At 45.5% G+C, this 21,421-nt stretch overlaps 4 protein-coding genes across 4 annotated transcripts; all 4 read right to left on the reverse strand.

Moving 5' to 3' along the window:
* On the reverse strand, positions 1,568–5,250 carry C20H1orf158 (chromosome 20 C1orf158 homolog). The gene is made up of 4 exons (XM_021417681.1): positions 4,823–5,250; positions 3,548–3,661; positions 2,742–2,919; positions 1,568–2,062 (listed from the first exon to the last, which is right to left on the reverse strand). Exons 1-4 carry the CDS (start codon positions 5,120–5,122, stop codon positions 1,779–1,781), a joined length of 876 nt encoding a protein of 291 aa, XP_021273356.1. The 5' UTR covers positions 5,123–5,250; the 3' UTR covers positions 1,568–1,778.
* LOC110408677 (arylacetamide deacetylase-like 4) lies at positions 5,289–9,331 on the reverse strand. Its single transcript, XM_021417674.1, has 4 exons — positions 9,116–9,331; positions 7,259–7,475; positions 6,994–7,057; positions 5,289–6,375 (listed from the first exon to the last, which is right to left on the reverse strand). Exons 1-4 carry the CDS (start codon positions 9,293–9,295, stop codon positions 5,601–5,603), a joined length of 1,236 nt encoding a protein of 411 aa, XP_021273349.1. The 5' UTR covers positions 9,296–9,331; the 3' UTR covers positions 5,289–5,600.
* LOC110408687 (arylacetamide deacetylase-like 4) lies at positions 10,720–14,502 on the reverse strand. Its single transcript, XM_021417688.1, has 4 exons — positions 14,228–14,502; positions 12,716–12,932; positions 12,431–12,494; positions 10,720–11,820 (listed from the first exon to the last, which is right to left on the reverse strand). Exons 1-4 carry the CDS (start codon positions 14,402–14,404, stop codon positions 11,046–11,048), a joined length of 1,233 nt encoding a protein of 410 aa, XP_021273363.1. The 5' UTR covers positions 14,405–14,502; the 3' UTR covers positions 10,720–11,045.
* Positions 15,474–19,129, reverse strand: LOC110408686 (arylacetamide deacetylase-like 4). The gene is made up of 4 exons (XM_021417687.1): positions 18,924–19,129; positions 17,514–17,730; positions 17,074–17,137; positions 15,474–16,361 (listed from the first exon to the last, which is right to left on the reverse strand). Exons 1-4 carry the CDS (start codon positions 19,098–19,100, stop codon positions 15,587–15,589), a joined length of 1,233 nt encoding a protein of 410 aa, XP_021273362.1. The 5' UTR covers positions 19,101–19,129; the 3' UTR covers positions 15,474–15,586.

Below are 21,421 nucleotides of genomic sequence, written 5' to 3' on the forward strand. Positions count from 1 at the left end.
TTCCCTGTACCTAGAGCAGGTCGTTTCTTCCCATAGATCAGCTTTGGTTTTAGAAGCACAGTAGATAATAATCATAAAGGTTTAATTTACTATGAATATTTAATATTGATGAATGATTGATGACCATATTTTTAAACCAACTGGTAGAGTTGTGTGACATGAAGAATGTCTCTGTATAGCTGCCTGACCTGTACTCCAAATACTGTATGGGCTTTGGTTTTTTATTGAGATAGACAGATACCTGGTTTGTATTTTCATTAAAATTTTAGTACATGGGTAACAAACAGAAAAATAGGCTTTTTGTGGTCATGCCGACAATAAAAGGAATCTGAATGGACTTCCTTGCAAATACTAGAATTATTCTATCTATCTTCCCATTTTCATCCCATTGTAAGGAATCCCTTCTTTATCAATTCCTTTCAAGATATTTTTTCAAGGGAATATGTTTTTCATAACATAGTGCTAAGAGCTGCTGTGGTTCACTGACTACTTTTCACCTATTTGCTTTCAATTTCCTAAGGCTTGGAAGCCCAAGAAACCCCACCCTCCATAATGCTGTATGTAATTGTCAGGGTTCAGTAGCGTAGTTCAGATCTCAGTAGCGGTGCTGCTTTCTGATTCAGCCAGCTGAGGTCTGCACACAGCTGGCAGACGTCTCGCAAAGGTTGGTGGAGAATCACTTTGCCAATAGGTGCCACTGTTGCTCTACGTGTTTGTGCCTGAATCATCAGTGCCCTTCAGTTCAGAATCAGTTCAACCTTGAAGAAACAAAGCTAAATCACGGTGACTGAACGTGTACCTCTGTACAGAGCTAGAACTCGTGGCCAGAGGTTTGTCCAGACCATGAGTAACGAATATCCTTTATCTTGTGCCTAAAAGTGATTATGTTATTGCTAATCTTTAGCAAAATAGATGAAAGAAGCGATAAACATGCATGGAATTAATTACGGTTTCATCTAAGCCTTTACGCTGCTGCAGGTTTATTGTTGAACCTCAGACCAGCAGCACCTGAATCTTGCACATACCTCCTGCAGATCAAACATGATTTAAATGCAAAACTTCCACATTAGTGCAATAAGAATTGGGACTTCTGTCAGCACTGAGTACCAGGGTGCCCCATGCAGCAATGCAAAGGCCACCAACTGCTCTATCTTCTGGGTTCAGTGCTCGGTAATATAAGGCCAGCTAATGTAGTTTACTTTGCAGCTTATCTACCATTAAGTGCCATTCAGTATGCAAAGCCAAGGGCAGCTGAGGTCTGCTTGCTGACTGCGTCGGTACAAACCTTGCTTCACCTTGTCCTCAGGTATTCAGCCCTTTCATAGGCTTAATTTGCTCTTGGATGTTTCAGGCATATTATGGAAGAATACAAGTTTCTTTTCTCCTCCATCTTTAAAGAAATGTGTGGCAAGCTGCATGGAAACGAAATAACAACTAAAGAAAATAGCTAAGGGATTTATATGTTATTCAGTTCTGTCTTGCTTTGTATTTTATTTATATGTTATTCAGTTCTGTCTTGCTTTGTATTTTTTAGTGCAGCTACCCACTGACTAGATGCTGACACGTACAGGTTTTGATTTTAGGGATTTAATATCTCCTGTGGAAGGAATATTGCCAGCCATCTGCAGATTAGAATGTAATCCAGCAGCGTGTCCTAACTAGCAGCCAGCCCTCCAACCATATAACCCAATTCCCATTCCTTCCCCACGGAACAGATCACTCTTATGTACATCAGCAACAAGCTGTATTAAGCAGTACTTAAGATCACGCTAAGCTGTTTACATGGAGGCAGCTCTTGCTTTGCTGTCTCTCGCCAGTTGGCCGAGGGCTTGCAGGTATTTCTGACCCCCTTCATAGTCCAGGATTCTGCTGGCACGGGGGAGGTGTCCCCTCCTGGAGGACGGGCCGTGAGGTTTAGCTGCTCGTCTAAACTGGCACGAAGCAAAAGCCAGCGTCGGTGGCCTTTCGTAGGAGATGGTGTAGACGCTGCTCATCCCTCCAGCTTCCTTCCTGTGCCATTTTCTCTTCAGGTGCTCAAGAAGTCCGTAGTTGGTGGGTGGTTCTGAGACAAGAAACGATGACGTGTTGTAAGTGATAGAATTAAAATCTGCATCCTGGTGTTTTTAATCCGCAGCGGGCATCAAGAATGTTTCTGCTATTTTGACAACAGATTAAGGACAAAATGGCAATCTGATTGTTCCCAGGGCAGGTGTGTGTCCCTCTGGCTGGGGGGGAACTCACTGTAAGGTATTGGTAGGAAAGCAGTAATGACACAAATATAAGGAGTCCTGATTCTTCATTGTCTCAGTGATAGGTATTAAAGAAGTTAGCAGAGGCTTGCGTACCACTTTGATTCAGAAACGTAGTAATCATAGAATCATAAAATGGTTTAGGTTGGAAGGGACCTTAAGGATCATCCAATCCCCCACTGCCAATTCCCCTCTTTTAGTTTAAAGCCATTCCTCCTTGTCCTACCACCATTAGACCATGTAGAAAGTCGCTCCCCTTCCTGCTTATAAGCCCTTTGAGTGCTGGAAGGCCGCAGTGAGCTCTGCCTGGAGCCTTCTTGCCTCCAAGCTGACCAAGCTCAGCTCCCACAGCCTGGTTTCACAGGAGGTGCACCGCAAAATCCACTTTCAGAATGATTTTTAAAGCAGGAGGGGGTTCCTGGCTCTAAGCCTGTATGTTGACCGCTGCACCGTGTCCTGTCTTTTTTTTAATTAAGAATACCCAAAAACTACCGAGGATGGGGAAGTCTGGTTTCTGAGGAACCCATGCAAGCTTGCGTCCGTTCCATCTGCAGAGGGGAGGCAGCGAGGGATCGTAACGGTGTCTGTTGTAGTGATCCTCATACTCTGATACTAAATGCCGGCTCCTTGGCTCCTCGTGATGCGTGAAGAAGAGCTGTGCTGGCAGGCCCTGAAATGAGACGCACGTCCAACCACTCCATTTGTCTCAGTGCACAGCTCTCAGATGGCTCCGCGTGCTTTTGAGTCGGGCTGTGCTACCAGTGGCATCATAAAGTATTGCGACTACCCTACAGTACCTTTACTTGCAACTTAATTCCCAAGAATAAGGACATTTGCCTTTAAAGCAAGGTAAATTTCCAGTTAAATTACGCAACTGTATCTGCGTAGCATGAGGCCTGATTTGTCTGATTTCAACGCATGCATCCCATTTGCTGATGGTCGTCATGCACACCGCTCACCCTACCAGGCGGGTACTGGGAAACAACCGGAGAGAAGCAAGAAATGTGTGCTGGTTGCCTCTGCAAGGCACTCTGCCTTCATCAGGCATTGCCAGGGAGCTCTGGATCCCATAAACCAGCCACGGAATCATAGAATCATGAAGGCTGGAAAAGACCTCCAAGTTCATCTAATCCAACTGTCCTCCCACCACCAAAACCACCCACCAAACCAGAGCTGCAGTGCATCCTTCTGCCCGTACATTTGTTTAAGGGCATGACGTGTGACTTAAGTTCGTTATAAATCATTGCTGTTTGGAATATTAGCACACGCAACCCCGCATGAAGAATTCTTTTACTTACCTCGTACTTCTTCATCATGATTGCTCGTAGTCTTTGCTCTGGTTTGTGATCTGGGAAGCGAGTGAAGTCTGTGCTGTATATGCTGCGGCCAAGTTTCCCACAGGGTTTTATAAACTAGGGAGATACACAGCGCTCAGGAGATAGCAAAGGCAACCTCATGATTGCAGAACCTCTGTTCTGCTGCTGCTTTTTATCCTCTGTGCATTAAAGAGCAGTTATTTGGAAGGAAGTCTGTGCTCCAGCCATTGTAAAATTCTGCTGATTCCTTGGTGTTAATACAAGACACTAACAGCCCTTGAAAAATTAGACGTGGTTTGGTGTTAAATACCATCACCTGCTGCGTGAGCTGACATCTGAAAAGCATTTTGCTCCAGGTCAGCTGAAGAAATACAGAAAAATTGAATGTCTTCTCAGGAAGACTGTTCCCCAGCTGATTTCTTTAGTTACAAAGGCTTTTTCTTAATATTCTCCAGGCAACCTGTTCCAGTGCTCCATCACCCTTACCGCAAAGAATTCTCATTGCATTTCAGTTTATTTCAACCTCATCCCTAACCTAATGAAGTGCTTCATGGATTTCTTTTTTTCTGCATGATTTTTATACCCTTAAACTATCTTCATCTGCTGTGACCACCTCAGATTTCCTAGCTGTCAGGCAAAAAGAAAAAAAAAAGAAGTAATTTTATGGAAATCAGGAGGATTTGCCCTAACAGCTCCAGTATTAAACCTAACTGGCATGTTTTAACAAGAATTAAATCCTTCGTGATAAAATCTGCCCAGGTCTTAAGTAGCACGTGTCATCTGTAGAGTCGCTCTGCTAGCAAAAATGCTGACATCCAAACTGGTCAGAATACAAGTAATAAGTATCTACTTATGGAAGTCTTAATGAAACCTCTGTTCTATAACATTGGTCTATGTTCAGCTGTATATATTAATGTTCTATAGTTGTGTATGTTGTACGTATCAACGTGTACAGCAGTCTGAAGAGATTGCCATCAGAAGTGCTGTAGTGCTTTTAATTGGCAAATGTTGTATCTGGTATGTGGCAAATGTTATATCATATTCTGCATGCTTGGGCATTGCTTCTGTCCTGGAGCAGGGAGAACAATGGCAGATCATAAAATGTATCAACCTACAAGTACAATAATTATCCCTTTCCCCTTCATTACTGTTCTGAGGTGAGCCTGGGCTCCAGCTTACACTGCAGTAGTGTGCTACCCCCAGAGCATTGGTTCTGACCCGCTCTGTCCTGCTCTCACGCTTCCTTCCCCACCTTACCCTTTTTCTCTCTTCCAGCCAGTTCCCAAGGAGAACTTTAGCTGAATATTTTGGTTGAACTTTCCACCAATCCTCTCCATCTTTTTCTGGCGCAATCGTATTTCTTTGTCTCACCAGCGCTACCTTCCCTCTTTGCTGAGTGACTCCAGTCACTGTCTCTCCAGTTGTGGGGCTGGGTACTAAAAGCAGGGCAGCAGAGGGCTCCATTTCTCCAGCCAGTATGCTGGGAAATGGGCTATGTGAGGAACTGCTTTGCTTTGGAACCATTTCTGTTTGCTGTCCCCACGGAGACTCGATCATTCCAGTAACCACATTCTAAGCTGCATCATATTTACTGTGAGCAAAATGGCGGCTCCTCACCCACCCGGGTTAGCTGTCATCTTTTTTCCTCTGCAGAGTTCACAGAGCACAACGCATCAGAACGCTGTGCTGTAAGTGTTCTACCCATATACACCGACACAACACACATGCCTGTGTGACACAGCCTCTCTTCACAGGTGGATAGACACGTTTTATTTTAAGCAAGTGGGACAAACCAGGAAGTCCATTCAAAATAATGTTCGTATTTATTGACATAGCTAAAGATAAGGGCTTGCAGCATGTGTAAGATTTGCATATTCCATTTCCCAGCGAACAGCTGGAATGAGGTTCACATGAGCCACGTTTGTCGTTGTTAATGGCTGCCTTTGAATGACTACCCATCACCTGATATTAAATATCCTAAAAAGATATTTTCTAGATTGAGGCATGAACAGACTCGTGGAATCTAAGATGTTTACTATAAGCCTTTAAGGAAGTTAACAACGCTGTCCAGTCCCCTTTTCCCGGATGGAAACGACAACCCACCATAATCATACAGGCTTATGATTCCATGGAATCCGTCCTCCAGGTGGCACCAGGTCACTCCAACTCCATTGTCCTCCAGTCTCTTCTTGTACAGCAAGCCGTCGTCCCTCAGCACGTCGTATTCGCAAGTCAGGATGAAGGACTCGGGCAGCTGGTGAACGACAGCATCTTCAGCTAGCAGGGGGCACAGGTTGGGCTCACAGAATCGTTTCACCGTCTCATAAACTTCAGCCATGAAATCAGTGGGGTTAAGTGGCTTCACTCCTCTGACTTTAAATTTTTCAGGGATGTTATCTGGACTCACCCACTTCCTGTACTTCTGCCTCATTTCTGGAGGGATATGAGAGCCCTTCAAGACCTCCTGCATATGAGATGCATCCCCGTTTAAGTACTGCAAAGCAAAGAAAGCAGCGCGTTCTCGGAATAAGAGAGGAACTCCCCGGTTTTGATGATAGGATGGCAAATTGAAGTCCAGGGCCTGAAGGCCTGGGTAGATCAGGATCTGAGCACGCAGCCTGGGGAGGTCTGCTCTACCTGCCAGGGTCTGGCTAACGGCAGCAGCTAGATTGCCCCCAGCACTGTCCCCACAGACACTGATACGGGCAGGATCCACCCCATAGTGCTCTGCGTTCCTCATAAAGTGTACGGTAGCGTTGAGGCAGTCTTCATACGCAGCAGGGTATTTGTGCTCAGGAGCCAAGCGATACCTAACACATAACAGAGAAGTGTAGGAAAAGGAAATGTCATTAGTGTTAATTAGGAAGTGTTATCCCACACTACCTTCAAGCCAATTCAGTACCTCCTAAGCAGGCATTTCCCACCTAGTGATTGCAGGTAAGATGTAACTTGTGTGTTCAACTACAAGAATTGTCTTCTGATTAAGAAACAATGAGCCCTTGTAATTAATTTCTTCGTTGTGCTATGTATTCTTGACAAGAGAATTTGATGATTTTCTGCCCATGCTTCCTACGTTTAGAATGGGAGTAACACAGCATGATTATTCTCTCTTTTGTGTAAATTACAAGCATTTGGAGCATCTTGTTACATGTTCACATGTTCAGCACAAAGAAGACTTATTCAACCTAAGTTTTAAATTGGCTTTTTTAGATTTTCTCAGTGTGCCAGATGTCTCTTTTCTGCATGTATCAGTGCAGAAACAGTTTTGCGCTGGGAAATCATAGCTATCATTATTCATCTCTTTGACTTAGCTGAATTCTTTAGAAATTTCTCTGTAAAAAATAACTTCTCCACAAACAGTGCAGCTCTGCTGTGGCACCACAGCAACAATAATCTCTGAGCAATAGGACTGGGTAGGGTTGACTTACTGAACGGATACAACTACTGATTCACTTTCTCTGGATAAGTAGCGGCATACTTTTTCATAGGTATCTGGAAAAGAAATACTGTCATTAGTGCTTTGCTAGTGCCCTATCTTTGAGACACTTCGGGAGTGTTCATTTCTCGAAAGGTGTGTATTTGTCTTCATACTTTCTCCAAAATCCCATGCTGAAAGCTTCTCTTATTCCCGTACAAGGAAAATACGAGAATGCTATATCCAAGTTACTACAATTCCTCCAGCAAATATCTTACCGAGACTTCCAAATACCCATCCTCCTCCATGAAAGAAGAGGACACCTCTCCTTTGCCCATGAGATGTGGCTTTGGGCTGGTACACCCTCACGGGCACTTTGTTAAACTGCAGATCCTGGATAAAGAGCTTCGGGTCCACCCTCAGCCTCCGTCCTTGTCGCACGTATCGGCCGAAAGTGATTTGGCTGCAAAGTCCTGTCTTCTCCAAAATCCTGCCCTGTTCAAGGTAAAGAATTAAGGTTTCTTTAAAAGACTTGACTTAGCCAACATATTAACAACTCCGCATCACCCGTGGGTGTTCTATAATAAGATGCAATAATCACAGTGTAGGAAGTTAGAATAACCGTCATGAGGACCATTGAGAGAAGAAGATAATGGCTGTGAAGGCACCTCCTGAACTGTCTCTCAATGGCTTCTTGCGTTCTAAGTACTGATAGACCTAATTCTTGTAGGCCATTCAGTCATTTGTTTGCCTTCATAAACCCATGGAAAACAATGAGGAAATGTAACTCTGCAGTTGGTTTTCTTGATAAGAATGCTCAGTTCCAAGAAAGTGGGAGATCCCAGGATAAAGTCAAAAAACAGTCCTATCCATGCCTGCATTCGCTTTACCAAGGAGAAAAGTTCTACCTTAAATCATATTATCTGCGATCCTGCAGATCATATTCTGAAGAATCAGATGTGGAAATCTAGGCTTCACAGACAGCAGTTTGACCCCGCTTGTCTGATGAAAACAAAGCTCTTTCATTTGGGAAGGGCTATGTTCCCAAGCTCTCACTTCCCACAGTGAGTACAAATCCTACTTCCTTTACTCAAATCCATTGTCATTCTCACATCAGGTTGTGATGATTTTATATAGGCTATCCAAACTGGCAATCCTGGAATATGTATTCTAATTATCAGTGTTGCCCGGCACACCCTGGTGCTCACTCTTCTCTCATTTATACATGATAAGAGCGATTAAATGAAACATACAGAAGCATCCTCGTAAACTCTTATAAAGCTCTTCATTGCATAAACCAATACTGAATTCCACCATAAAACTCGGTGGATGTGTAAATCTTTAACGCTGAGACGCATTGTGCAAGTTGGTTACTGCTTTTATTTGCCCAGCAGAACAGAACCAGGCGTCCTTTCCAACTCAACGTTGCTCCTGCAAGAAGCTGCCAAGCTGGAATATCAATCTGCTGCAGCGAGTGGACAAGGGGAAGGTGGGAACAGCGCCGAGCGTTCAAACAAAGCGCAGTTGATCGGTGCGCTGGGTTACTAAGCAAGATGCCGGCTTTAAATACTTAATGAGCGTTTCTTTATCCAGCACCGAGCCGCCTTGTGGGAGGACACAGGAGGGGGTGGACAAGGAGCTGCAGGAGGGCGAGATGTGCGCAGTCAGCAAAGGGAACGCTGTGGCGAAAGGAGCGGAGGAGATTCGTAAAAATTTCAGAGGTGCTGCAAAGTGACAGCGGAAGAGTTCGGCAGAGCTCTAATGCCGTTTATGCAACGCCGTAAAAGTGAGTCCAGGGATTAAGTAAAGCAGCCCTAACCGGATTTGGTCCCATAAATGTCAGCGGTGGCAGGAGCAGTTGCGGGGCCGTTCCTTGTGCAAGGTGACTTCGCCTGAAGCCGAGCGCGGTGAGCGCACGAAACGGCGGCTCAGCTCCGAGCCCGGCAGCATCGCCGCCCTTTGCCAATCTCTGCCCGCGAGCCCCGGCGTGCCGCCCCGCACCGCCACGCCGGCTTCGTCCCGGAGGGATCCCAGCCTTCCCCGTCCTCCGCAGCCCCGAGCGTCGCCCCGGCCCCCGCGTCCCCGCCGCTCGGGAGGGAACCCCGCAGCCCGGCGACCCGCTCCGCCCCACTCACCAGGGCCGCCGTGCCCAGCAGGACGGCCAGCACCAGGCGCAGCTTGGCAGGCTGGTTCACCCCGGGCGGGATGTCGTAGCTGGGCAGCCCGAGCAGCACGGTGCCCAGCACCAGCGCCGCCAGGGGCAGGAGCAGCAGGAGCAGGAGCAGCAGCAGCAGCACCGCCGCCGGCAGCGCCATGGCCCGGCGGCCGCCCCGCGGGGCTCCCCGGCCCGCAGCGGGGCCCGGCTGCGGCCGCCCCCCTCCTGCAGGCCGACGGCGTCACGGGCCGTTTGTGACAGCTCCGCAAAGCCGCGGCCCGGGGTCATGCTGCGGGCCCGGGGGGAGGCCGTAATCTGCCGGCGGGGAGGCGCGGCGTGACCCGGGCGTGAGGATGCTCGGGGTCCGCGGGGCGGCCGGCAGTGCCCGGCGCTGCGGGGCATCCTGCGGAAGGGACCGGTGCTCGGCGCAGGTAGCGGGGACGGATGCTCTGCAAGAGGCAGACCGAGCCATCGTGTCCGCGCGCAGGAATCCTGGCTGCTGGGGAAAAACCGTCATCGTCGTCCTCGGGTGTATTTCAGCTTTAAGCATCACCTCGCTGCATCCAAAGTATACCATTTATTTCGCAAAAATCTCCTCGGTCTGAGGATTTGTTTTTCTTTTTTTTTCTTAGGGTTTTCTTTTTTTTCTTTTTTTTTTTTAATTTTCTTTCTTTCTTTCTTTCTTTCTTTTTTTTTTTCTTAGGAGTTTGGGTTTTTTTATGATTCCAGCCACAGCGTGGCCAGCAGGGTGAGGGAGATGAACCTCCCCCTCTGCTCTGCCCTGGGGAGGCCACATCTGGAATGCAGTGTCCAGTTCTGGGCTCCCCGGTTCAAAAAAGACAGGGATCTCCTAGAAGGAGTCCAGCGGTGGGCGACAGAGATGAGAGGGGCCTGGAGCATCTCCCTTATGGGGGAAGGCTGAGAGCCCTGGGGCTGTTCAGCACGGGGAAGCGTGATTCTGTGATTTTCTTTTCCTCAACCTTAAGATTTTGAACTTATTCACCACTGTTTCTCCTTGCTTTCATCAGCATGGCGTGAAGTCAAGTGATACACCACCGCCAGACATAAAGGAAACTCACAGCACAAATTCTTTAAAAATATATACCGTGAGGAACCACCCTCTGAAAGTACATGAGAATATTTCGGTTCCTATTTTCTAGCTCTTTAAGCTCTGCATTCTGCTATGCACCGACTAGCAGCCCCGCTCACTGACCACTGCTGTCTAAAACCTGACAGAGCACTGCTCCCTCTCCACCCCTATCTTGCCCTGAGCTCCAGGGGGCATACTGGAGACACCCTGAAATTAAATAGGAGTTATTAGAGGTGTGGTTATTTCATTGTCAGGGCAGCCCTTACTTGCCTCCAGGAAGGCGTCCCTAATTGATATGGGCCTTCTGCTGCTGCTCTTCTTGCAGGTGTGGCTCTGCCATGCCCCTTGTATGCCCAATCTCCTTGCCAAAACTTTCATTTTTGTTCTGTAGCTTTCTTCTAATTCCCCCCTCCACTCACTACATACATAACAAGCACTTTTTATCTACATAAAAGAAAACCAAGCTTACCAAATGAGCATCACAAAGGTCCTGACTGTAATCCGCAGGAGTTATTAAATCCAAATCATTCCATTGACAGTGCTTGCGTGGAAGTAAATCATCTTTTAATTAAATTCAAGGAATCAGTCGGTGCTGATTTGATAGAAAAGGGATTGAAAAACAACATGTGGAAAGGCTAACCTGTGCATAGTCTCACAAGGACAAAGACCACTGCTGGGAACAGTATTTGAAGTTCTGCAAGTTCAAAATTGATATTGTGCGCATGGAGGGGTATCAGGTTGTTGCTGACAATCACCACCCAAGCTTTGGGAACATCCACTGGTTTCTGAGGTGCAGAAACATAGCCAAGGAACGCTTCTTCTAAAGGCCTTTTATGAATTGAACAACGCTGTCCAATCCCCTTTTCCCGGATGGAAACGACAACCCACCATAATCATGCAGGCTTATGATGGCATGGAATCCGTCCTCCAGGTGGCACCAGGTCACTCCAACTCCATTGTCCTCCAGTCTCTTCTTGTACAGCAAGCCGTCGTCCCTTAGCACATCGTACTCACATGTTAGAATGAAAGACTCAGGCAGCTGCTGAATAACAGTGTCTTCGGCTAGCAGGGGGCACAGGCTGGGCTCACAAATTCTTTCAAATTTCTTACAGATTTCAGCCGCGATGTCATGAGTTTTTTGTGGGCTGTATCCTCTTGCCTTAAATCTTTCGGGGATGTTATCTGGACTCACCCATTTCTCGTACTTCTGTCTCATTTCTGGAGGAACGTAAGAGCCCTTCAGGACGTCTTGCTTGTGCGTTGCATCCCCGTGTAAGTACTGCAAAGCAAAGAAAGCAGCGCGTTCTCGGAGTAAGAGAGGAACTCCCCGGTTTTGCTGGTAGGACGGCAAATTGAAGTCCAGAGCCTGAAGGCCTGGGTAGATCAGGATCTGAGCACGCAGCCTGGGGAGGTCTGCTCTACCTGCCAGGGTCTGGCTAACGGCAGCAGCTAGATTGCCCCCAGCACTGTCCCCACAGACACTGATACGGGCAGGATCCACCCCATAGTGCTCTGCGTTCCTCATAAAGTGTACGGTAGCGTTGAGGCAGTCTTCATACGCAGCAGGGTATTTGTGTTCAGGAGCCAAGCGATACCTAACACACAGAAGGAGACAAGAGTGAGATGGAAATGTCATAACTAGAACTACAGTTTTCTAGTACCTTGGGTTTCCCTGTGCTATCTGTAGTATTTTCACTTCAGCCAAACCAAAGAACCCAGTGTCATTCACTGTCTGCTAAGCACGTAGCCTTCCACAACTGTGGGCTGAGGGACATGGTCAGTGGGCATGGTGTGGATGCGATGATGGTTGGACTGGATGATCTTAGTGGTCTTTTCCAACCTTTATGAGTCTGAGATTCTATGGATTATCACGGAGGAGTGACAGCCAGGAGGATGAGGTTGCAAAGATGTAGCACTGCTGTGATCTTCTGAGATCAGCCCTGAGCAGAAGGTGTGATGCAGGCTCACTGCATTCTGCTGGCGTGGGTACAGGAATTCAGTCAGTCTGCACCTCACCTTCACTTAGGATATTTCCCTTGAAAATTGTGGTATTTGGAAGGAAGGAAGGAAAAGGAAGGAAGGAAGGAAAAGGAAGGAAGGAAGGGAAGGGAAAGAGGGAAGGGAAGAAGGGAAGAGAAGGGAAGGGAAGGAAGGAAAACAAAGTAAAAATCACCCACTACCTTGGACAGTGCAGACCTAACTCACCCAACAGACACAACTACGGAGCCGCTCTCTCTGGCGATGTAACGGCAGATGTTGTCATGGGAATCTGCAAGAAATCGGGGTGCGTGGGCTGCCCGCTCCCAGCCAGGTGCACAGCCCACCCCTCCCAGCCCATCACACCCCTTCACCTCCGCTTCTCCCTCTGCCCCCTCAGCCCCATCACCTCCCTGTGAGGCAGCAGCGCTCCACCCGGAGCCCCTCGCTGCCTAAAACTGGGCCGGTTTCCTCCCTTGTCCCAGCTATCTGGGCAGAATTCTCCCTCCCTACCAATGCTGCAGTAAATCCAGCCACCGCCGTGGAAGAAGATGACGGCAGGCCTCGGGGCGGCAGATGGCACGTAGGGCCGGTAGAGCCTCACCGGCACTCCACCAAAGCGCGTATCCCGCAGCCGCAGCCGCGGCTCCGGGCCCCGCTTCTTCCCTGAGCGCATGTAGCGGGTGAAGGCGAGCTCTGTGCACACTCCCATCTTCTCCAACATCTTGCCCTGTTCGGAGAGAGGGGTAGGCTGTGAGGGAGCCGCAAGGAGCACTCAGGCACTGGAGAGGATGCCCTGTGCAGATGTTGTGTTCCCAGGTTTCCCAAGAGATGCCATCTTATCAGCTTTAAAAGCACCCAATCTCCCACCAGTGTGGCTGGAAAGCCCCGGGAATGGCCTGAAAACATCATCTGTGCTTAGCGAAAGTGCAGCCAAAGCCATCTCGCTGTTCGTGAATCTTTCATTTAAATGGAGCGAGGGAAGATGGGCTCGGTTTGGGCTCTCGCAGATGGCTTCATCCCAACATGACAGACAATCCTATCAGAGATGGAGGTATCTGAGGTCTGATAGAAAGGGTCCAACAAAAAAACATCCTCTGAAGTCAACCAAAAAAAGAAAGAAAGGAAAGGAAATCCTTCACTGGAGGGTTAATGCAGCCCACAGAATTTTATTATTTCACGGACTCACAGAATGACTTATATTAGAAGCGACCTTAAAGCCCACCCAGCCCCAACCCCTGCCGTGGGCTGGCTGCCCCCCACCAGCTCAGGCTGCCCAGGGCCTTGGGCACCTCCATGTATGGAGCACCAGCAGCTCTCTGGGCAGTACTGCCAGGGCCTCACTGCCCTCTGAGTACAGAAATTCTACCTAACATCTAACCGAAACCTCCCCTCTTTAGTTTAGAACCATTCCCCTTGTCCTATCACTATCAGATCATGTAAAAATTCGGTCCCCCTCTTGCCTGTAAACTTTCTTCAAGTTCTGGAAGGCAGCAATGAGATCTCCCTGGAACCTTCTCTTCTCCAGGCTGAACAAGCCCATTTGTCTCTACCTTTCTCTATAGGAGAGGTGCCCCAACCTCTGAGCATCCTCGTAGCCCTCCTCCCCAACAGCCCCACCTCCTCCTAGTGCTGGGGGCCCCAGGCCTGGACGCAGTACTCCAGATGGGACCTCACGAGGGCAGAGCAGAGGGGGACAATCCCCTCCCTTTCCCTGTAGGTCACTTTTCTTTTCCTGCAGTCCAGGATGCAGGTGGTCTTCCAGGCTACGAGTGCGCACTGCTGGCTTATGTTCAGCTTTTCACCCATCAGGACCTCCAAGTCCTTCGTTCTCCCCAGGGCTGCTCTCAATGAGTTCTTCTCCCACTCTGTACTCATATCTGGGGTTGCCTCGACAATTCCAGATATATGTTTACACATATATATACATTTATATATATTATATATATATATTTACACACATAACCCAACAGAAAATAACACCTAAAGCCCACTTCTGACAGAAATCATGGCAAAGTAACTCACCACAGCAGATGTGATAACCATATGCGCATGGACAACACGAAGCTTTCCAGGATGATCCACGCCAGGAGGGATGTTGACATTGGGAAAGTCCACTTGAACCGTTCTTATAATTGCTAGTAAGAACGAAGCAGTAAAAATCACCAGCAGTATCACTGGCAGTATATAAAAAAATTCCATTTCACTTAGCCAAAGGTGGAGTGTTTCTACACCTGTCTTTAATTCATCTTTCTCCGATAACACGGACTGATAGAGCAGCCCAGATTAAAACAGCTCTCTCGGGTGCCACACTTAAAAATCCCTGCAAACGTTGTGCAAGGTGCCAGCATGCATCACATCGGAAAAGGGGTAGGAGAGAATGTGTTTGATTTCCTGTTTAGCTTCTTGGTAATTGTGGGATTGATACAGGGACTGGTATACTACATGGCACTCTTGGATTGCGGATGATAGGATCAGCTGTTCAGAGAGAGCAGTTAATTAGTGAAGTCCGAGTTTGTGATGTGTTGCTATTTGCCTGAAGAGTGAGCCAACTAGTGTGCAGGTTAAATCGTCTCTTGCAGGTGATCTGCAGCCACAACATACTCCTTCCTGTGTTACAGACGTTCTTTGAGTAGTTGGGAATACATAGTATTAACATGGGCATTTATAAAGGAAAAAGCTGCTAACGTAGGCTTTACAAAAATGAATGCGTTGGACTTATTTTGTTATTGGAGTATTTAAATACAGGGACAAGTTTTTCAGCTTACTCACGTTTGATAAATGTAGAAACACATGGAGCATCTCCACTGTAATTTGCACAAAGCCGTTAAAAGTGGCTCTGTCAAGGACTGTTGCAATTCTGACCCCATTAATTCAAGTCTGAAATATCAATTAGCTACACCTAGCCCAAAGAAATGTTATGGGACTTGGTGACTGGGACACTTAAGCTTAGATACTGCACGTAATATATAGTAAAGGCAATACGTCATTGTACTGTAATATCAGTACCTTTCTCCTTTGCCAAAACACACTAAGTCTTCTGGGAAGAATAAGACTATGGGTTGTAATTGAATAAAATGGGCAAGACCAGATGTTGATTTAAAGTTTTACAGCATCTTTAATATTTACTGAGAGAGCCGCAAGTGCCTTGTCCAAATAGATCATTAAAACAGACAGACTGCACATGGAACAGTGCTGAAAGAAACTTCCACCGTCTTGTCTTTTTAAAATATCCTTTTTCAGTAGTCACAATGTCATAATTGCTCTTCAACATAATTGGTTTTTAACTCTCGTCCTGTCTAAACCTTATAGATGGAATTCAGAATTATAAGAGACCCAGAGAAAAAATGGTAATTTTAATAGAAGGAATAGAAGAATTTGTTTCTATACACTTTTTAGGAAGTTCACAATATTGTCCAGACCCCTTTTTCCAGACGAAAACGATAGCCATTCGCTATTAAATGAGTTGATGATTCCATGGAATCCGTCCTCCAGGTGGCACCAGGTCACTCCAACTCCATTGTCCTCCAGTCTCTTCTTGTACAGCAAGCCGTCGTCCCTCAGCACGTCGTATTCGCAAGTCAGGATGAAGGACTCGGGCAGCTGGTGAACGACAGCATCTTCAGCTAGCAGGGGGCACAGGTTGGGCTCACAGAATCGTTTCACTGTCTCATAAACTTCGGTTGAACAGTCGAGTAACACATGTGGCTTGTAGCCTCTGAGTTTAAACTTTTCAGGGATGTAATCTTCACTCACCCACTTCCTATAATTTAATTTGATATCTATAGGAATATGTGAACCCTCCAGGACTTCTTCCACATTTGATGCGTTCCCATTTAGGTATTGTAGCACATAGAATGCAGCACGTTCTCGGAATAAGAGAGGGACTCCCTGATTTTGCTTATAGGATGGCAAATTGAAGTCCAGCGCCTGAAGTATTGGGTAGATCAGGATCTGAGCACGCAGCCTGGGGAGGTCTGCTCTACCTGCCAGGGTCTGGCTAACGGCAGCAGCGAGATTGCCCCCAGCACTGTCCCCACAGACACTGATACGGGCAGGATCCACCCCATAGTGCTCTGCGTTCCTCATAAAGTGTACGGTAGCATTGAGGCAGTCTTCATACGCAGCAGGGTATTTGTGTTCAGGAGCCAAGCGATACCTAACACACAGAAGGAGACAACAAAAGTAGGAAAAGGAAATGTTACTAATTTTGAATGTACTGCTGAAAATAGTGGTTCTTGCCACCAGCAATACCCTGATTGCCTTTCCATTTCTCCATAGGTTTTCATAAAATACTTGTGATGAGTAAGGCCAGGTGGTGGAGGTTAACTGAGTACGGTCATCATCTGTTTATGGCATTGCTCAGCTCTTGAACAACACAGGAGTACTCAGCTGCTATCTATGTCCAGGTTCTATGGACTGACCCTTAATCATTTTACACTTTCCATGTGTCAGATAGCACTATTTCCTTTCTATGTGCTCATTACTCCTCATCATCCAAATAGTTGTCAGTATATTGGCGATGATATTAGCTTGTCGTTCATGTAATGCTCCTGTAAGCATCAAGTAGTCTCTTTGAGTAAGGATTAAGTAGAATATTGGACTTACTCTCTATTTACTATCGATTTCTAGCTGGGAATTAAGAACATGCCCTACTTTTTCCAGTTACTTATCCATAAGTATTATTTGTGATTTAACTAGGCAATAAAATCCCAAGTCAGTCTTAGATGGCTCCAAATAAGAGCATAGCAAATTTGTATCCCATAGAAATATTTCTCTGAGAACAGTTGTCATCATGACCATGGAAGCTATAAGGTGTTATTCGTGGTGTAGAAAGTAATCCCTAAAAAATGGCATGAAAGAAGACTCACCCAACGGACATAACCACTGATTCACTTCCTCGGGCAAGAGAGCGGCACAGGCCTTCATGGGTCTCTGAAAGAAACGTTTTCATTTGGGGCTTTCTGTTATGTTATTGTTTGGTTGGTTTTGTTTGTGTTTTGTTGTTTGTGGGGCTTTTTTTCATCAGGAGTTCTAATGTTGTCCATTTCTTAAGGCAAAGAACTGCAAGCAAGAAGCACTCCTTCTCTCTGTCCCTTCCTGCTCTGCTCTGCAGATCTTTTTTACCCCCTGATCTTCTCTTTTCGTTATCTGTTTGGTATTTTCCCCTCATATCTCATTGTCTTTTCTTTAAGAAGAGTGCATCTGTGGTTATACTCAAATTTCGTTACTGGTACAATCAGCTTTACCATTAATGTGGAAGCTACATTTTAAACTCAATTATAATAACTTCTTCTGTTAGATATCTTACCAAGACTTCCAAAAACCCATCCTCCTCCATGGAAAAACATAACTCCTCTCCTTGGGCTGGCAGATGGAGCCTTGGGCTGGTAAATCCTTACAGCCACTTTCTCAAACCACAGGTCCTCAATGAAGAGCTTCTGGTCTTCTCCCAGAGCCTTTATACCATGCATGTATCGAACAAAGCTGATCTGACTGCAGATGCCAAACTTTTCCAAAATCTTTCCCTGTTCAAACACAAGAAGAATAGGGAGTTCACTCAGGAGATTCTGTATTTTTCAACACAAAAGCAACTGCATGGGCAATGAATGAAATTATTTATTTTATTGTATTTGCTACTCTCCAAACAGAAATGGAACAACTACGGAGTTGTTCTCACCTCAATACTGAACTTGTTTGTTTGCTTTTCATACTGTGTTACAGTGCAGCATACAATTCTGGTTTATGCTACCAGTGGGCAGATGACAAAAGGAGAACTGGCTTTTCCAGGTGCTTAAGTGAAGTAAAGTCTTTCTGATTATGTGTTGTGTTGAACTGAAGCAAGAGAATACATATGCTGGAATTCTTTAGTATGGTTCTCTATAATCTGGAATATTCCTGACTGAGAAATACATATATACAAATATATTTATTTCATCTTAAATAATTTGTCTCCCTTGGAGATGCTTAAGTAATTTATTGAGTGCGTGCACAACTTCTCGCATATTCCTAACACCCCTGTTAGCATCTATCAGTCATTACCTCTACCATTTGGTTCAGTAAGATCCTTTGTCAGCATGACCAACCAAAAGTCGGGCGCTAGTAAGAACCTAAACCCTTGTTTGTTCTTCATTCCTGTCCAAACAAGCTTGCTTGGCTGCTCAGAAGTTACAAATTTGTGTTCAGGGGAGATGGAATTCTTTCAGCTCCTCTTGGGCAGCCTCCCCCAATTTTGTCACTTGTTTCACGAAGACCAAACCCCTTCCCAAAACCAGTTCTGAATAGTTCAGTCTCTAATTTTATCTTCAAAACAAATACAGAACCCCTTACTCCCAAGCCCAAGCAAAGCTTGAAAGCATGCCCCCGGGGACACTGGCTACATTCCGAGCCCGGAATGGAAGTAGTTTCTATTTCATTTCTGTTAAATATTCAAATTACTGCTAGGTTAGCACAATTCATTTTAGAGGCACAGTCGGGCTCTCAAACCCTTGTGTTAGGCAGTGCTTGTGTAGTGCCTCATGTAAGAGCTAGGCATAATCTGTTTGCAACAAGGTAGTGCAATGTAAAGAGTCTGATAAAGGTTTCTTTAGCAAGACTGAGCCCTAAATGCAACTTGCATCATGCTAGCTATGCCTGGCTTTCCTCTCTTAAAACTGCAAGGTTCTAGCGTTGCATTAAGGTTCACCATTCTTCCCATAAGAATTATACAAGGTTGACTTACCACCACAGCTGTGCTTATTAAAATTACATGAATGATTCGAAGCTTCACAGGTTCATTCACTCCAGGAGGAATTTCGGAGTTGGAGAAGTCAAAATTAATGGCTGCCATGACCAACAATATCAATCCAGCAACAAAAACTGCCAGGAATAACACAAGGATTGTGTAAATAGCTGCCATTTTGCAGAGCTGTAGACAAAGTGAACCGAAATGTCTTTGATTTGACTTTCCCTGCTATCTTTGGCTTGTTACTTCCTGATTCTTAAATGCCTTTGTTCGTCAGAAGGCTGCTCTCGTGAAAAGCTTTTCTCCTCCCTTTTGCAAATACATTACTGTGTGTCTTTCCCTCTCCCACCCTCTCTCTGCGCACTCCCTTTATTTCACCAAAGATAAATCGGTTCAAGTTCTGAACTCTGTTAGAAGATGGATGCCAGCAGCATTTAGGAATTTTTGCAGGAAACCAGTCCTTAGCAGGGACAGGAGTGTTACGAATCAAATGCATTAAAATTAATTAGAAGTGGAAAAGAGACACAAGGCATTCGTATTCCTTGAGTATTCCTTGAGTGTGTGGCACTGTCAAGTACATTTCAGAAGAAGTTTCTCTAAGGTTACATAGAGATGCATGTGGATGTGATGAATACCACTCATGAGGGATAAATGGATCTTTGCCAGTGTTGTTTTGGAAAGATGTACTTATAACATTATGTCACTGCATAGGGATCTCAACCATTTGGAATCTGTGTTTTCTTCTACAAATATATTTCTAATTAGCAATTCCAAAGAAATTAAGAAATCTAATCAACGGATCTCAGTGCTGTAATTGTGCATCGATTCCGATATCACACGGAAGAAAATTACAAACATCAGAATGATCGAGCAAAATAATAACTTGGTGGCTCAAAGAGGAAGGTTGTTAATTTTTCCATTACAAATGGCCATAGGTGTTAAGCGTGGACTTTTGGAAACTGGTAGTAATTTCTGAGCATTTTATTAGGGGAAGTGACTGCACCTATAGCCTTGTAGAAGGTTGTCCCACGTTGTCCATTTAGTTAGCAGGAAATTATCACCATATATAAGGCCATCATAGCAAATCAATCAGTAAAGAGAAGATATTTATCTGTGACTGGGAGAGTGCTGAATGAGCTGTCAGACATCTCCTGCTGGTTAGATGGGTCTGAGTTTTGCCTTGAATTCAAACAGAGGTTCTTCCCTATACTAACTGGATGATAAATTTTCTCTTACTCTTTAGAGTATAGTTAAGAGAATGGGAAATAAAATTAAGTGCGTTTTATGGCACTTCTCCATGGCTTCAATATTCAGTAGTCAGCGTTGTTTTTTCAAATGCCTCTTGCCTAGCTCTCCTCAGGCTTAGCTCTGCAGAGTGCAGCATGAGGAACACTTCCTATTGACATCAGCTGCAAACACTGCATTGCAATTAACCCCATCCTCCATTGCTGAGCAATTACGGTTCTCTTTAAGCTTGTCTAAACCTCCGTGGAATTATCGCAGCCTATCTCGTGAGTTGGGTCACTTGGGTCACATTCATTTGTTTGAATGAACAGGTAATAAAACAATACAGGAGGCTGAGCTTAGATTCCTGATCAGGTTACCTTATATCAGGTAAGATTCGGTGACTTCAGGGGGTTGGAAATGGATGATCTTTGATGTTCCTTCCAACCCAACCATTCTATGATTCAGCATGCTTTCCCATAGGAGGAAAAGCTACACCATAAAATGACAGATCTGACGAGGTAAATCAGCAAGGCTGTGGTTGCTGCCAGTGTTGCATTGCTTCTTTCACCAAGCATTTAGGTTGGTTCATTTAGATTTGTTACCGAATATGCGGTTAGCAAATTTAACTTGGTCTTTAAACAGACGTTTCTGAAATGCTCGTTTTTATTTTTGTTGCTGTTGTTGAAAGCATGACAACATTGCCGTGACTTTACAGCTTCTTGATAAGATAATACAATGTTCCACTTCTCTACCTTCTAACAGCTGTGGTTTTCTGGACTTTTTAAATAAAAACAGTATAACAGGTGGAGCATTCAATGAAGCGTAGGGGTTCCAGCTAAAGAATCGAATCCCAAAGCAAAACATCATTTCTCAGATTCCAAACAAAATCAAACTCCTAGTAATTCCAGTTGAGAACTTCAGTTCCAGAGAGAAGCCTTTATTTCAAGAAAAGCGTAGTCTTTATGCAAGCTAACCCTAGAAGTTAAAATGCATAGCTGCATTAAAATGCATATCTGACATAAGACTTCACCGAACCTAAGACAGAGGTTCCTTAAACGTTCCCTACCTCCATGAGGGCCAAAATGACCTCCCGCTGTTGTCTTCGGCATTTCTGGGCTGCAGAGATTCTGTGTTATTTGCCTTGAATACATGCCAGCTGTGCAAAGCTACTAGAACTGCTGGAGGTGAAGTGAAACAGTGCCACGTGTTTGATCTCACCGGTGTGTTTTTATTATGGTATCTTCTAGAATGGTGATGCTTTAAATAAC

Source organism: Numida meleagris, chromosome 20 (genome assembly GCF_002078875.1).
Source record: "Numida meleagris isolate 19003 breed g44 Domestic line chromosome 20, NumMel1.0, whole genome shotgun sequence".
Classification (NCBI taxonomy): Eukaryota; Metazoa; Chordata; class Aves; order Galliformes; family Numididae; genus Numida; species Numida meleagris.